We start from the raw sequence: 16,978 nt of genomic DNA, 5'->3' as shown, positions 1-16,978 counted from the left end.
GCGCCGCGGCTCCGCGGGCCCCGGCGGCAGCGCGGCTCCCTGCGCGGCTCCCCGCGCGGCCGCCCCGGCGCCCAGCGTCGCCTTTGCCTTTCGCAGGCTTCGAGGAGGATATTCTCGTCGTCTCCGAGGGGAAAATGGCCCCGTTCACTCACGACTTCAGGAAAGCCCAGCAGAGGATGCCGGCCATCCCCGTCAGCATCCCCGCGATGAATTTCACCTGGCAGGCAACGGGACGGGTAGGTGTGCGCGCCGCACCGCGCCGCGCCGCGCCCCTGCAACGCCCGCGAGCGTCGCGCCGCCCGAGCGGCCCCGCAGACTCGCTCCGCGGGCGGCGCCGCGCCTCGGTGACTGCGGGTGCGCTGCTCGCGGGATACCGGGCCGGGGCGGCTGCGGCGGGCTGAGGCCGGGGGCGCGGAAAAAGCGCGTGCGGAGGCGGGAGGGTGAAGCGGCCGGGCAGCCCGGGCTCGGGAGCTGCAGGCACCGACCCGCCGATGAGCCCCGAGCGGGCAGCCCTCGTTCACGGGAAAGACGCTAACTTTAGCTTTAATAAAATTTTACCCGACGGTACTTTACATGGATGCAATTTGATTTTAACTTTCTTTAGCTGTTGAACCTCCACGGCAGGTCAGTCATTGATCTCTATGTATTAAACGTGCATACGCAATGGGTAGTTCTGGTAAACAAACGTACTTCTGTTGCACGGGCACTTTTGCAAAGTATAACGGCAAGACTGTGCAGCCCTGCGGTAGGTTGAACCCACATCTGCCTGTTTGGATTCTTTTGTTGAAAAGATAAGGATGCATGGCATATTTTAGTGAAAAAGCATATGCACAGTTTGACACACTGACAGCATATGTTAAATTTGCATAAAGCTGTAACACGTTAGCATAAGTTATCATGGATATAGAAAAAATTCATTGTAACATAGAAATGATGGATAAAATCATTTTTAAAATGCTGAATGTTGATCTTATAAAGAGCTTGGTAAACTTGAAACAATATATGCCTTCAAATATTCAGCAAAAATTGGTTCTACGATTCAGCTAATTGCAACTTCACAAATTTAGTTGTGTTTTTGGTTGTTTGAAGATACTCTTTGTATCCATATGACTTGTTTGTCTTTGAACTGTTGTCAGAGGGCCTCATAATTTTTGCTATCTCACAATGCCTTTGAGCCTGAGAAATGCTTTTCTTCTTCCTTTAAAGGCAGTGGGGAATATGGAGACAGAAAACTTATTCACAGAGGCTAAGTGACTTGCTCAAGGTCATTGAAGTTCCAATCCCATTTTACAGAGAAAACAGTATCATACGTCAAGGACTGGCATGTAAATAGCTAGAAATAATTAGTGTGTTTCAGGACTGTATTTCTTGCCCCATGCCTCTATCATCTTCTGTTGCTGTCCATGACAAAAATACCTCTTTTTGGAAAGCAAGCTTGAGAAGTTAGACTGAACCCTACCCCTCTCCTCTTGTCCTTCTTTGTTTTATTCTGTTCTTCCTCTTTTGCAGCCTACAAGAGAACTCATTAAGAAAAGATGATTGTAACACTGATTTCAATGGGAAGAGTCACAGGCTCAAAGACAACATAAACAACTGCTCCCCTTGATGCAGCTTGCAGGATGGAGCCCCTTCTGAGCTGTGGCAGAGTGGCTTAACCAATAATTCCTCCTTCTCTTTCCTAAGTTACTGAACTCCTGTTACACAAAACTTTCTTAATAAGTGAAATATGGAAATGGTTGAAGTAACATCATCACACTACTCTGTTCCTAAAACAGTGTTAACTTTCAGATATTTATGAGTCAAACAAGTGTTAAAACTAAGAGACTCTTCATTTGGAGATTTTATAGTTCCATCTAGTTACCCCTTACAACTGCATCTGTGTGTGTAGTCTTTATTAACTTTGGCACTCTGATCTTACAGCTGTGGATATTTGAATACTTATGCTGGTGTGCAGATGAAGAGAAGGATTTCAACCAGCAGCCTAAGCTAAAGAAAGAGTCTCAACCCTGTGGTGTCACACACAACCCTGGGGAAAAAACTAGCATACTTAATATCCTAGAGAAAATGTCTACTTTTTGGAAGCACAGACAGTACTGTTGTTTTTTGCCTGCCTTGGAGGTGTTTGAGTACAGCTACAATCCATGGTTCTTGTGATCCTCTGTGGAAACCAGGGCACTTATGGTCTCTGTCCCACCCAACCTTTTACCTGATGAGAAAGGATAGAAGCAGATATGAGTATTTTTGTAGTCCATCGGGTAACAACAGTTATTGGCATACCATTTTTGATATATCTTAATTGGGGAGGGATAGTGTTGTAAATAGAGTAGGATAAAAGTTATTTATGGCAATAGAACTCAGTTTCTCCAGAATTTCCAATATTTTGTGAGGGGAGGGAAAAAGAGTATATATAGGTGTTAAAATGTTTTTCCAGTGTTCTGTTTTGTTTTTAAATATACAGGTCCTTAGAAGTTTCCACTGACACACCCAGCAAGGTACTAAATATTTACTAAATATTTGCTACCTTTATTCTGGCAGAGTACTTTTGTCTGGGAATTTCCTAAGCCAGGAAAGGCAAAGCAAGGAGAAAGAAAAAAGGCAAGGCAAAGGGAAAGGAAAAAAACAGGGCAGGGAAAGGCGAGGCAAGGCAAGGCAAGGGAGAAGGAAAAAGGAAAGGCAAGGGGGAAAGGAAAGGGGAAGGAGAATGAGGAAGGGAAGGGGAAAGGAAAGGCAAGGAAAAAAGAAAGGAAAGGCAGGAAGAAGGAAAGGAAAGAGGAAAGGAAAGGAAAGAGGAAAGGAGAAAAAGGAAAGGAAAGGAAAGGAAAGGAAAGGAAAATAAATAGTAGTATTCTTTGATAGATAGAAGAAAGGCACACAAGACATTGAAGTAGTGGATTACTTTCCGTCAGACAACTGTTAATTTGCATACTGTTTTCTCCTTTTTGGTAAAACTGAAACCATTTCTTCTGTGAGCATCTTGTATTTGTGCTTTATAGACCTCTTACCCTTGCATCCCACCAAAGAGATCTGAAGATGTTTCTCAAGGGCTCCAAAGTTTGAGGGACTGGCAGTAGTGTGTGCCACAGCCTCTGGCAGTAGCTAGACCCTTTTTGGGTCTGCGGATATCAGGCTTCTCCTGGGTAGAAACAGATCTTGTCTACATCACTGCACAGTTCCTAACCATGCTATTGCAGGACCTCCAGCAATATAAGGTTAAGTCTCTCCTGCCAGGCACCTTACATCCCTGTTTACACCTGTGCAGAGCGTGTATAAATATCCTGTGGGTAGTTTACATCTACCTGATCCTAGGGTAAGTAATCATGCAAGTTGTAGGGCAGTAGATAATCCAGCCTGAAGACTGGCAGTGCTTCTTGGTGCTGCACTGTGGCCTGTGTCTACATTTTAGTTCAAATATGTCCATTGAAAGGAACATTTTAAGGATTATATTATATCTGTATTCTGTGTAAATTGAAGTTGAAGTGGTGAAACCCCACTACATTTAGAAGTTATGTTTCTAATACTGTGGCCTATGTGTCCTGGATCCATTACATGTGCAAAATTTTTTGTATGGTAAAGGAAAATTTAAAGCCATTTTCAATAGAAAATATGAACTAAAGAAAACCATTAGTTGCTTTTAGTCCCCAAGCCATTAGTACTAATTAATTATTAGGAAATATTAGGGGAAAACCGAAATTCCAGACTCTGGAGGTGCTGAATACCTACTTTTCCTGGTGAAGACAAAATGAGCCACAGGTACTGAGAAGGCTAGGATTCTGCGAAACAGGACTGTTATATTTTTGTTTAGAAAAAAACATCATCTGTGTAAGTTGGCAGTTTTAAAGATTCTTCCTGTTTTGCAAAGTTTAAAGAAAAAACTCCAGTGGCAATGTATAGTTTACAGCGTACACCTGTGTAACCACTAGAAGTCACTTGTGTTGCTTCATGCTCTCACTCTGTGTGTTTTTTTTGAAAAAAATAAATAAATAAATTTGGAGAGTCCTGTCCTCTGGATGCCAGGAGTGGGGAAGACTGCACTCATAGACTTCCTAATGGGAGAAGAATAGACCCTGTTATGCTAACTGTGCTACAGCACTAGTTAGCGTAACTGCCCACCAGTGGAAGGTGTCAAAGATTGCAGTGATAACATCGTTTCTACAGTACTTAAGAACATATGACAAGTATTCAAGCTCCAAATCCACAAACACCAGTATGTATGCTTAACTTTCAGTGGGACTTCTGCTGGCAAAAAATTTAAGTGCACATGTGAGTATTGGCGGGAGGAACGATATCAGAAAGAAAAAGATTAATCAGTGCACAGGAAGCAAGTGCTCATAATTCTGTGATAGAGCAGCAGTTGAGTTGGTTTAATAGATGGGACATGGAAAAAGGAACCAAAAAGCAAGTTGGAATTTTTGGTCTATAGCAATGTCTTGCCTGATCCACAAAAACAATCTAGGCCACAACCTGTCCAGGCTGCCTTCATTCCTTCCGATATAGGAGAAGTATTTGGGGTCAGATGAATTATTGTAGAAACTTGCTTCCTACTTCCAACTTTCATGAGTGCCCCATGGCTCCTCTCCTGTTGCATGGTTGAATGTGTGCCCATTGCGTGACATCTGAATACTCAGTTGTGTGCTGGTGTGTGAATGGGAATTGATCCATGTGACGGGAAGGTGCATGTGTATATCTCATAGTGTGTGGATATTGCATGCATATTGTTTGGCAAAGATATATCCAGTCATGTGCTGCAGGATGCACACCTTTTGGTGGTATGACAGGAGTAGTCCTGCCCTGTGACAGAAGATGTGCACGTGTGCATGGCGTGATCAAGTGCTGGGTAAATGCCGGTGGTCTAAGGGTGATTCTGGTCACAGGACAAGAGCAAGTGTCAGGAGATAAGGGGGGCATCCCAGCGGGTAGTCCTCAGGGCCTTTATAAGATGCAGTTGGACCTGTCCTACTGGAAAGGCTGGGTTGCTTCAGATCAAAGAGTTATTGCTAACCATGAGTAAAGCAGAAAGATGCCCACCTCTTAGGGAGAGTTGGGGAATGTATGTCATCAGTACATTTTCTAGCGTCATTTCTGTATTGTAATGTAGAGGTTAGGAAAGGGTATAAAATTACAGCTCTTGGAGTCTAGTTCTGATCTCAGCAATGTGACAGTCAATCCCAATAGCTCAATTGCTCTCTTTGGAATTACCCTATATTGCTGAGACATAGCCTGACAGTGACAGAAAAATGGAATTTCCAGCTATGCCAGGAGAAGTTTTATATTTCCTTGTCCTGAAGGAAAGCTAATAAGACCACTCATTATAAGACATTATTGTTACAATAGGGAGCTCTTTTCAAATGTTACTCTTTCCTTGATAAACTAAAAGAAAACAAAGGATGGTGAGTTGCAAAACAAATACTTTTTCAAAGAAACTGCTGAACTTTTTGTAACTCTTATTCAGACCCAATGGTACAGTGGGACTTTTCAGCTTAAAAAAATGTCTAATGTGCACAGTTCACTATGGCTGTTTTGGAAGTTTGGTCAGTGCAATTGCATAAATTTACACTCTTGGGATTTACAGTAGTACCTTCACTGTGGCTTCATGTCACCAAACAGAGGAAACACTTTGTTTTCTGACCTCTGTACCAAAATTTCAGTGTGGAATGTGAAGATGTTTACATACTGTGAGCATGATTTTTAGACAGAGGGTTCTCATATTGAAAGCACAACTCCAAACCTTTAATATTTAGATTCTGTTCGGCTGTGGTATTTTGCAATTCAGTGTTGTAGACATGCCACTGGGGATCAAAGTAATGCTGTAGAGATCCCACTTCACTTAGTAAAGCAGGCATGTGCCAGCCATCTGTTGTATCTGCTGACAGAAAACAGCAGTAAAGTTTCTCAAAGTTTTGCCGAGAAGAAAAGGGGAGGGGGGTTTATTGCTCAGCAGAGATGAGTTACAAGGCACCTTGTAGTGTAGGCTACATCTGGTTTCCACAGTAATTTACATGGTATATGTGTAAACTACACAATTATTCTTTTTACACAGCAGTGTAAAGCTGTATTAAATAAATCCTTCTTCAAGATTTTTGTTGTTTATCCTTTCTATAAATATGCTAATCCATTTTTAACAAAAAAGCTTAAGTAATAAAATATTTTCACTACTTTTACAGTAGTAGTTGCATTGTACAACATAACTTTTCAAAAGTACTGGAACTCACAGGACACCCCAAACTTCTAGACTATATTTTGTGAAAACATACAGATTTCTCTCCATATTGCCAACAGTTTTTCTGAAATATAAAATCCAAGATGTTTTGCTTTCCTCTTCTCTTTGGAAATGAAAATGTTTTCTGTCAATATCACCTCTTTTTTACAGGCAGTTTCTAAGGATGTTCTGGGGCTCTAAAGTTAATACCATTACAAGTAATGCCATAGAATAAAAAATAAGAACTAACTGTAATGAGAACTGACTGGAAGAATTTCTTAATGTATTTAAGAACTTATTTTGGTGTCAGGCTTTCCAAAGAGCTTTTGGGAAAGCTAAACTTTGGATCAAGTATGAATGACTTGCTTCTAGTAAAGTGTCCAATGTACATAAAAAAACACATTCTCTGTAGGTCATGCACAGATGTATGGAATATGGTGTGATCCAGAGCTTTCAAAACACTGATACATAGTAGGTACTTGTGTCATGTTGAATTTATTTTAACTATTGTCTTTACCTTAGCTCAGAGCAATGAGTTCCTGAAATCCTCTGAGCTTTCCATTTTAAAGTAGTTGAAACATGTTTTCCCTTGTAAGAAAGTAATAGAAACTAGTTGCCTAAATATCAAAACCAGTGCTTTAAATCTGAAAGATTGTAGTCTCATTTACCTCTCGTGGCACCTTGTGGTGATGATACTTCTTATATACTGAGCATCTTAGTTATTTTGAGGTGTCTTTACAGACTCCTTCTACAATGTGTTATCTCCCATGACATTGTTAAGGCTTTTGACTCACACAGAATTTAATGTCATTAGGAGATTTGGGACACACAGCCTTTTAAATGACCAAACTTGTGTTTTCTGATCTTCTCAAAGAGTCCAAACTTACTCTGCTTATTTGTTTTGGGTTTTTTTAACAAAAACATTTAGTTTTTGTACAGTCTGGACTTTCCTCCTAAAGAGATACCACGAAGATAACATCAAGATCAGCTTTCTAAGATTTTTTGACTGATACTGTTCTCTTATGGGATAAATTCCCATAGGATTTCATTCCTCACAGTCCCTTCAGTCTTGCAGAGTAACATGATGTGGAGTGAACATTATCCACAACTTGATCAATAAGGGGACAAACTAATGAAAATAAAAAGGTTGTTTTGTGGAGATGGGTGGCTTAAACTAGTCAATATTCTGGTGATGACATCAGAAGTTGCTGATCCCTCCAGAGTCGTCCTACATAGATACAGCTGGAGGAGTTAACAAGTGCAGAAGACAGGAGAAGCCATTGGTGAGGAAACTAGAGGTAGATTTGGGTTTGGGGAGACTGGGTTTTACACACACTGTGATGTGGCTTGGCATTTGGGAGGAGGTGAGTACAGAGACCAGCAGCTTCTACAGTTTTTTAGGTGTTGTGCAAAACCACTTTTCTTTTTGCTTTTTACTTAATAATTTGATTGGGTATATTAATTAGAGATTTCTTCCTATACCTGCTGGGGCATCCAAGTCTTCATCTTTTCTTATACAGGCCTCTCCATTTCTCTGATCATTCTTCTTATCCTTCTCTGAACCTTTTCTATTTATAGCTCTACATCATCTATCTTCTTTTAAGAAAGGTTGACCAAACTTAAACTTAGTACTCAAGAGCTAGGCCCACCAGATTTGTAAGGACATAACAATGTTTTCTATTTTGCTTTCTACAGCTTTCCTGAGAGTTCTTATATTCCATTTCCCCTTTTGATCACTCTTCAGCGCTAAGCTGATCTTCTTGGGGAACCAGCCATAATCATCAGAGCATTATTTCCTGGGTAATCATAATAGTTAATTTAAAAAACCTTATTATGTTTCACAGTTTTTCCATGTGTGTGTCACTTCACATTTGTCAACACTGATTTTGATCTGTGATTTTACCAGCCAGCCATTTGGTATCATGTTAGCCTTCCCTTCACAGACAGCTTTAGTTGTGACCTTTCTAATGTTAATAAACTTTGCCAACTCATTATTCACTCCCTTTTCTACAATTATTATGAATATTTTGAAGAGTGCAGTTCTTCATGGATCCCCTTGGTAAACTCTCTTCATTGTGAATGCCAATGACTTACAGACCATTTATAGAACTGGCCAATTGTCACCAGGTATGAATCCACAAGAGGACTTCCCTCTTATCTGAGGCAGCTTAGTGTCTTTTGGGGGCTTTGATCTGGGACATTATGAAAAGCTCTATAGAAATTTAGCTGTGCTGTACTGACCAGATCACTCTTATCTACATGCTTTTTGTCGCTTCTGAAAGTCTGAGATAAGGCTGGTCCTTGCAAAAGTTTTATTGAGTCTTCCCTAGCTATCATGTTTAGTTGAGTGTCTATTGATTATACTCTTTTGCTTAGGACAGATTTCAGACCTTGTAGTCATCAGCTCTCCAAGTTCCTACTGGAGCCTTGTTCAAACGTTGGCATCATTCTTGCTACCTTCCTGTAATATCAGGATTAGTTAAGTAAGTTTTATCCTAACAGCTGGGATCACAGCAATTTAATGCTTGAATACTTTAAAACTCTTGGGTGGCAGCAGCTGGTCCCAGCAATTTGTTACTGTTTTCCCCCCAAACCTCCAAAGCTCTGTTGCTGATACTTCAATCTGAAACAACTCCTTAGGCTTCATGAAGCGAATGTCTAGTGTGGGAATCTACTAAACTTCTCCTTCATGAGCACAAATACAAAATATTCATTTACCTTTTTTGGAGCTTGCCTTCTCTTCTTCAGCAGGGTCTTATTTGCACCTTCTTCAGCTGTCAGCCTCACTGACTTGACAACTTTTTCCTTCCAAAGTATTTCAAAACATTTTATTAGTAGTTTTAAAGCCTCCAAGAAATTGCATCTCAAAACCCTTTCTGGTCTGTGGCTTTCCATTTAGCTTGCCAGGGTTTGTCCTTTTTTATTTTCCTTTTTGCACACAAATTCCACTTTTTGAAGGATCCTGTTTTATTTCTATTAGTCTTTTTTATTCTGGTGTTCAACCAGACTGGATTTTTGTTGGTTGCTTTTTTTTTTTTTTAAAGATTCAGAGAACTCTTCATTATATCAGATGGTAGTCCAGACATAGTGGATAACTCAGTCATACAAACTGCACAGCAAAGAACTGAAAATTGCATTTCAATCCTCAGTCTTTTCACAACAAAACATACAGTGTTCTTTGCAATTAATTTTATGTATAAAATTGGGTAGATGTCTGTGGATGCAAGCATACATTTCAGTAAAAGCAGAAGGTAGTTTTATTGGTGTTTTCTATTATGCAGATAGCTTTTTTGAAAATTGTAAGGTAAAAGGAAGAAACACAAAATCACATTTTTGGTAAGTTGTTGTATACATGGTTAAAATTGCTTTTTCCCCCCCTTCTATTTGGTTTGTGAAGACTGACATTTTGAAATCTTAGTTGTCATTAACTGTGATTATAATAAAATTTATGCAATAATGTAGTGTTGACAGACTGGCTCTTCTCATATAAAATACCTTTCAGATCCATGCACTAAAAGCATCTGGGCTATCTGTGACAATTTGAGCTGAGCCAGTCATTTGAAGTAACGGAAGTCCAGCTTAATGAATACATGTGTATTGAGATGAGATGCATTTTCCATTTGGGTAGTACCTTCGCAGCAGATATGTGTGACCTGACACTCCTATGGGGCCTCTGACAGTGTCACTGGCTCTCTCAGGAGGGCTGTCAGCCTGTAGAAGAACCTGCAAAAGATCCGTCTCTTTCCTTACACTTAATTTATAGAAGGAAGAACTAAAATAGAGAAAAACAGACAAGTCCTCAAACTTCCATGGAGCATGTGAATATGCCTTGTATAGGAGGCAGGGAATTCCTCTGCAGACCACAAGCGATACACTGAAGGAAAAGAATTGCAAAATCACTGAAGTTGGAAGGGACCTGTGGAGATCACCTGGCCCAGCCCCCTGCTTTCAAGCAGCAAAACTACAGCAGTTTGCTCAGGGCTGTGTCCAGTCAGGTTTTGAATATCTCTGAAGATGGAGACTCCAGAACTCCTCTGGGCAACCTGTTCTAGCGTTCAGTCACCCTTACAGTAAAACATTTGTTTTTTTATGTTTAAATGGAATTTCCTGTATTTCATTTGTGCCTGTGGCCTCTTGTCATTTCATTGGATACCGCTGAGAAGAGTCTGGCTCCATCTTCTTTACACCCTCCCTTTAGGTATTTATACACAATGATAAGATCCACCCCTGAGCCTTCTCTTCTCCAGGCTGAACAATCCCAGCTCTCACAGCCTCACGTATGTCAGATGCTCCAAGCCCATAATCATCTTTGTGGCCTTTTGCTGGACTCGCTACAGTATGTCCATGTCTTTTACTGGGGACATGGTACTCCAGTCTGAGCAGAAGAGAAGGATCACCTCCCTCAACCAGGTGGCAATTTTCTTCCTAATGCAGCCCAGGAGGCTGTTGGCCTCTTTTTGCCATGGGGGTGCATTGTGAGCTCATGTTCAAGTTGTTGTCCACCAGGACCCCCAGGTCTTTTTCTGCAAAGCTGCTTTCCAGCCAATTAGTCCCCAGCTTGTACTGGTGCATGGGGTTATTACTCCCCAGGTGCAGGAGCTGGCATTTCCCTTTGCTGAACTGCATGAATTTCCTGTTGGACCGTTTCTCCAGCCTGTTGAGGTCCTTCTGTTTGTCAGCCCAACCATCTGGTGTATCAACTGTTCCTCCCAGTTCTGTATCATTTGCAGACTTGCTGAGAATGCACTCTGTCCCATCATCTGGGTCTTTAATGAAGATGTTAAACAGTACTGACTCCAGTATCAACCCCTGGGGTACACCATTAGTGACTGCCTCCAGCTGGAGTTTATGCCACAGATCACAATCCTTGGAGCCCAGCAGTTGAGCCAGTTTTCAGTCCACCTCACTGATCACTTATCTAGCCTGTACTTCATCAGTTTGTCTGTGAGTATGGTATTGAAGACAGTGTTGAAAGCATTTTACTAAACTCAGACAACATCCACTGCTCTCCCCTCATCCACCAAGGCAGTCATCTCATTTATAGATAGCTATCAGATTGGTTAAGCATAATTTCGCCTTCATAAATCTATGCTGATTACTCCCAATCATCTTCTTGTCCTTCATATGTGTGGAAATGGTTTCCAGGATCAGTCGCTTCATCACCTTCCCAAGGATTGAGGTTAGGCTCACTTGCCTGTAGTTTTCCAGATTCTCTTTCTTGCCCTTCTTGAATACAGGAGTGACATTTGCTTTCTTCTAGTCCTCAGTAACCTCTCCTGATGGCCATGACCTTTCAAAGATTATTGAGAGTGACCTTGCAATGACATTGGCCTGCTCCCTCAACATTCGTGGGTCTCATGGGTGAATCCCATCATGTCCTATGGACTTACATATGCCTGGTTTGTTTAAATGTTGCCTAACCTGATCCTTCTCCACAAAGGAGGTGTCTTACTTGCTCCGAACTTTCCCACTGGTCTCGGAAATCTTTTGCTCTTAGTGAGTCTAGGATACAAAACAGCAGTAACACAAAACTGAGACTGGCTTGTACAATCACAGCAAAGCAGCAAGCCAAAATCTGCCTTGGAAAAAGTATTATAAATTAAAAAAAGCCAAAATCTGCCTTAGAAGAAGTATTATAAATAAAGCAGGACAGTGGTACTATTCAATGGAAGCACTGAGAATACAGTATCCAAATATGGTTCCTTAATTCCACCATAACATGTGCTTATTTAAATTCCATTTGTAGGAGACCACTTAGCTGCTCAAAAATGCTGAGGAGTTCGCTGACTAGTCTATCTAACCTGGAAAAGAGAAACTTGCAGGACAGAAACGCCTTAGCAAAGGCTTACAAGGTTTTGGGGATGGATTTGTTTCAACCAAACAACAAGAACCCCCTCCCCCCTTTTTTGTGCATCTAACAAATAAAGGTTAGATGTTTGAAAGTTTGCTTTGTTTTATAACCAGCTGGTGAACTCCATCTTGTTAGGCTGTACAAGTGCAATTACCTTCCAGCTACTCCAGCACTTGCTGCCATCACTGCCAAATACTTCAATATATAACTTAGACACTAAACACCACTTTCAAAACTGGTCCCACAAATCCTCTGAGGTTCCTCCTTAGCTGGGATAAACAATCAGCTAAACCCAACCAATGCTAAAGGAAATAAATATGCCTGACATCAAACCTGCAGACTGCCAGCCTTAAGTTTTGGCCCAGCACCAGAGAAAACAAATTCCCCAAACAGCAGCCCACTAATGAGAAGACCTGTCACCAGCTCTGAGCGCTCAAGCACAGAAACCAGCAACATGAGCAGCACAGCCAGCCTTCGCAGCAATAGCTGGCCAGAGGACAGGGCAGGCTGTTGGACCTTCATGTACATCAGAACAGAGAACTAGTTCAGAGCCTTGAGTAGTGGGATTATGAACCTCTTTCTTCTCAGAGCATGAGGCAAGCATGGAGAGATCACAACTTTTTGATGAGCAGGAGAAGATAGGCTCTACCTGCAATGTTTTCTACTTGCTCTCTACTTGCAAATGTGAAAGTATTGATATAGTCAATGGGAATCTGAGACTAAAAACCACACAGGCAAATATCAAGTCTGCTGAACAGTATGGAGTACAAGTAGAACCTTCAGTCTGTTGCTTTTAAACTTCAGTAAACACTGCTTTCATTTTCCCAGGTTTGAGCCTTAGCCAGTTCTCTTTCTTGCAGTGGTTCTGGGAAATAAATTGAACTGTTGAAACAGAGTCCATTTGAGTTACCAGGTTGAAACCAATTTATTTTTTCCTTGTGAAGCCACACATACATCAAATAGCTGCAAGTAACTACATGCCTGTGGGATTCCATGCAGGGACCGGCAGGGAAAACAGACAGGTTGCACAGCAGAGCACACCAGGATCTGTCAGAGAGGAAGGAGAGGTAAAATACAATTATCTGTCTGGATCTGTAATCACAAGCAACAGATGAAAGGCATAGCCATATTAGGAGTTGAGAAATAATTTGTCAGCAGGGCACGCTGGCAATTACATCGTTTTTTGGTTCTTGGTGTTTCCCCCTCCTTCCCCTTCAAGTTTTGCACAAGAACATCTATTCATATTGAGTAGGCATGATCAGATTTCTGTATTTGCAAGGGAGCATAGCTGAAATCTTATGGCGCAGTACGTTGTTCCCTTCCAGCCAGAGCTGTGGCATGCTGGTAGTAGGTACAAGGTGGAGAAGCTTTTATTGCTCCATCTGGACAGAAATTAGAGGCCTTCATCACTTCAGGAGCCGCTTGGGTTTCACTCTTTTACTTGACGTATCAGCAGAATTCCTTTGATGGAACAAAGTCGGTGCATTACCCTGCCCACTGATGTAGTTCACATTTGAATTTTATCACTGTGGATATCCTGCTTAGTTAATGAACCTTTTTTAATTATCCTGCCAAACATTTGTAGTCACATAGATCTCATAATTTATATAGTTGGTGCCATGATGCCACTTTTACTATGATTTGTTTATGCAGCAATTAATTAAAACCTAACAGTGCGATTGCAATGTTTAAAATATTTCTAAGTATTTAACTTATTTATATAGGGCCTTTATTCATCCAAAAGTGAGGTTTTCTCTTCTAGTACAATATAATCAAGCAGTGCAATTAATGAGGAACAAGGAATCTGAAAATTTGCTAGCAAGGTGAATGCTTACCTGAAGGTATAGAGCTTTCAGCCTCTGCATGTTCTCATGAAATCTCTGTTTTTCTCCTCATTCCCAACAACTCCAACGGAAACTCGGAGAGAGAGATCCCTGGTCTGAACAAGGTCAGAGGTCTCATGAAGAGTGAGAAGCAGAGAGCCAGTTTTGTGCGAGATGGAAAGAAAGGGACACCCATTGCTCTTCTTCTGTGAAGATGATATTGTGAGATTCCTCTCCCTTTGATTCTTATGTGACCACTGTCATCCAGACAAAAGAAGATCTGAAAACTAATTCTCCGTGCTCTGAAGAGAGGGTTCTGCCAGTCTCCTATATGAGCTCTGTTTAGTTATTCCTCCCCAGGAACGGAGAAAGTGGAGAAGGCAGCCAGTCCAAAGAGATTGCCCTAAGCGTGGTGAGACATGTAAAGGAGGGCTGGAGCCTTTCTTGCAATCTGAGCAGAATTTCTTAAACTGATACTGGATTATGAGAGTTTGCATCACTGACATTTGTTTTACACATTACTTACTCCTTGACAACAAATTTAATTTTGCTACCCCAGCAACTTTCATAGGACATTTTACTTTAAACACATAAGAGTCTACTCTGATAATAATCAAGAGAAGTTTATGCGAAGCATGCTTTTTTCTCTGAATATAGACCCTCAGATAAGCTGGAAGGTCTGGTAATGGCATCCTTAATTTAGTACTTATGGCAAAGTCTAAGTTATATTTCTGCCAAGCACAAGATGAGCTTTGACCACTTTCAATGCATAGAAAATATCTGAAGACACTTCTTTACAAAGAAAAAAGCCTTGGATTAAAATGTGTACAACCTGCCTATTGAAAACACAAGCATTAACTAAACATACCTTTCAGTATAACATGGAAAATGCACCTTCTACCAGAGGTGCATTGTTCACCTGTTGTCTTTTAAGAGTATGTTAATAGCCTACAGTTAAATCATTGTTTTTCTGAAAACAAATCTCTACTACTTTAAAGATCTGCATTTGAAAATGTGGGTGGATATTTGCATATGACCAATATGGTTTGACTTTGAGAGTTTTTTTCCATACACATTTCCCCAAGAAACATTTCTAATGAATCTTGTGGTCAGCAAGTTCTGGTATTCCTATTTCTGCCACACCTAATTCATATGCATCTCAGTTTGTTAGATACAATTGAAAGGTTGCAGCCGCAAACTATCATATTAAGATAGTTGGTCTTTATGTGCAATCATATTTTCCCTAGTCCCCTGCATGTCTTGTACTGCACAGTTTGCATCATGGTGAATGTGTGTTATTGTGTATCTGAATATTAATGTTTATGGTTGACAATTTTCAAATATTTTCAAAGGCTATTCAGCATTTACAAGAGCCGTTCACTCTGAGGAGAGTTGCAGGTCCTCAGCACCTTTGGGAAATCAGGCCCTCTTGTCAGGTCCCCACAAAATCCACAATGGTACCAGTTCTTTGGCACTGTAAGATTTATGGTTTTAGAAGAAGCTGCATGATGTTATGTCTCGTAGTTCAGAATTAGCATGGGATCATACACCTAGTGAGTTTTTATGTATTATAAAAACAAGGAGACAGAGTTAAGTTTGTATGTATAGCATTATTTATTGGTATCGCCTCATTTTTGACTGTTTAACTTAATAGTGTGAGACTTCTTTAAACTTTATGTTAAAACAAGAGGGTTTTGTATAGCATTTCCTCTATTTCCTTAAAGAGAAAAGACTGAAATGGTAGAAAGTAATAGAAAGAAGGAACTTTGTTTCTCAGGAATTTAAAAGTTTGAAATAGTTTACATGTTGGATAAACTTAATCTTATTGTCTAGACAGCAGTGTGTCCTTTTCCTCTTCACTTTGAGAGGACCACAGAAGGGAGCTCCTTTCCTGTGCACTGGGGAAGGTCTGTGGGAGAGTCCCTGTTCTGAGCAGGCTGTGTGGCATCTTCCCCAGCTGCAGCACTCCTGATCTCTACATACCTGGTCCTTCTCTGGTACCTCTTAGGAGATCCACATGAGGGAGCCCATATGCTGTGTGCACCACTGTAACTGCAAAGACTGTTGGATGAGTGTCAGGCTCACTCGATGCAGCAGTGCACATGTTCCTGTCTGGTTTGCTTGAGCACCTCGTGATCAAAAGCAGCAGAGCGTGTGCCTCACCTTGACAAAACAGCACTGTTCTTAGCTGAGACAGGTCATACCCTGATGGGTGGATTTCCTCACAGGCAGGTGCCTACTATATATGTAACTTTTATGATCATGCAAGCCCACTGGAACAGCATACTTGTCCACTCTCTTCTGTAATTCTTCTGTAAAAGCATTTTTCTAATGCATGGCACATAGCCACCTGAAAACAGATGTGCAACGTACGCTCAGTTCAACAGCACAGCACACTTAAGCGGCATGCCACAGTCAGAAAGCTGTTACTTGCAGGTTTCTCACTTTGCTGAGAGATGTGGCGTATTCCATTTAAAGAGTACAGCTCCCTGACCACATCTCAAGAAGGTTTTTGGACTCCTGTGTAGCTCCAAAGAAATCTGTTAATAAGAACTGCCTCAGGTTTACAGACATGACAATCATGAGTGAACTGAGCTATTCCCGGTGTATAACCTTAATGAATAAATGCAAGATTGTATTTCTGAGGGCACGATCATGTATTTGGATTTTTCATTTAGTTCAGAGATAAAAAGCCTTGTCTACATGATAGTTCTTCCAGTACCATCAGGAATGTGCATGTTCCATTTGGACACAGGTTCTGTTTCTTTCGGCAGTGCATTGAAGGAACCAATTTCTTACTGATATTTCTGGGCTTAGTTTCTTCCCTAGCCCATGGTAATGAAATTTGAGAGCGCAGTGAGGAATCTGACGTCTGCCAAGCAGAAGGGAACAATTAGCCTCACTTCCAGGGCAGTTCTACAAGAGCTTCAGCCCAGTTAACGGGCTGACACAGTCACTTCTCCTTTCCCATTCCCGGTCACACATTTTCTTTCTCTTTCTTGTGCTCATGTGGCTACTCCAGGAGCTGATCTGTCTGAAAACCAAGCCTACAGAAAGAAGTGATTGATTGTTAGCTTGACCCACTATCTTCATTAGCTCATCACATGG

General features: G+C 41.1%; 1 protein-coding gene across 1 annotated transcript in view; it reads left to right on the top strand.

Moving 5' to 3' along the window:
* The window catches only part of WIF1 (WNT inhibitory factor 1), a 49,810-nt gene that overhangs the window by 510 nt on the left and 32,322 nt on the right, over positions 1-16,978 (top strand). The window contains exon 2 of the mRNA XM_026070021.1: positions 97-236. Coding sequence (XP_025925806.1) covers positions 97-236 — 140 coding nt within the window. The remainder of the gene's footprint in view (positions 1-96; positions 237-16,978) is intronic.

Source organism: Apteryx rowi, unplaced genomic scaffold (assembly GCF_003343035.1).
Source record: "Apteryx rowi isolate R43461 unplaced genomic scaffold, aptRow1 scaffold_302, whole genome shotgun sequence".
NCBI lineage: Eukaryota > Metazoa > Chordata > Aves > Apterygiformes > Apterygidae > Apteryx > Apteryx rowi.
The sequence above is the reverse complement of the archived record's forward strand: the minus strand, read 5'-3'. Positions and strand labels throughout refer to the sequence as shown.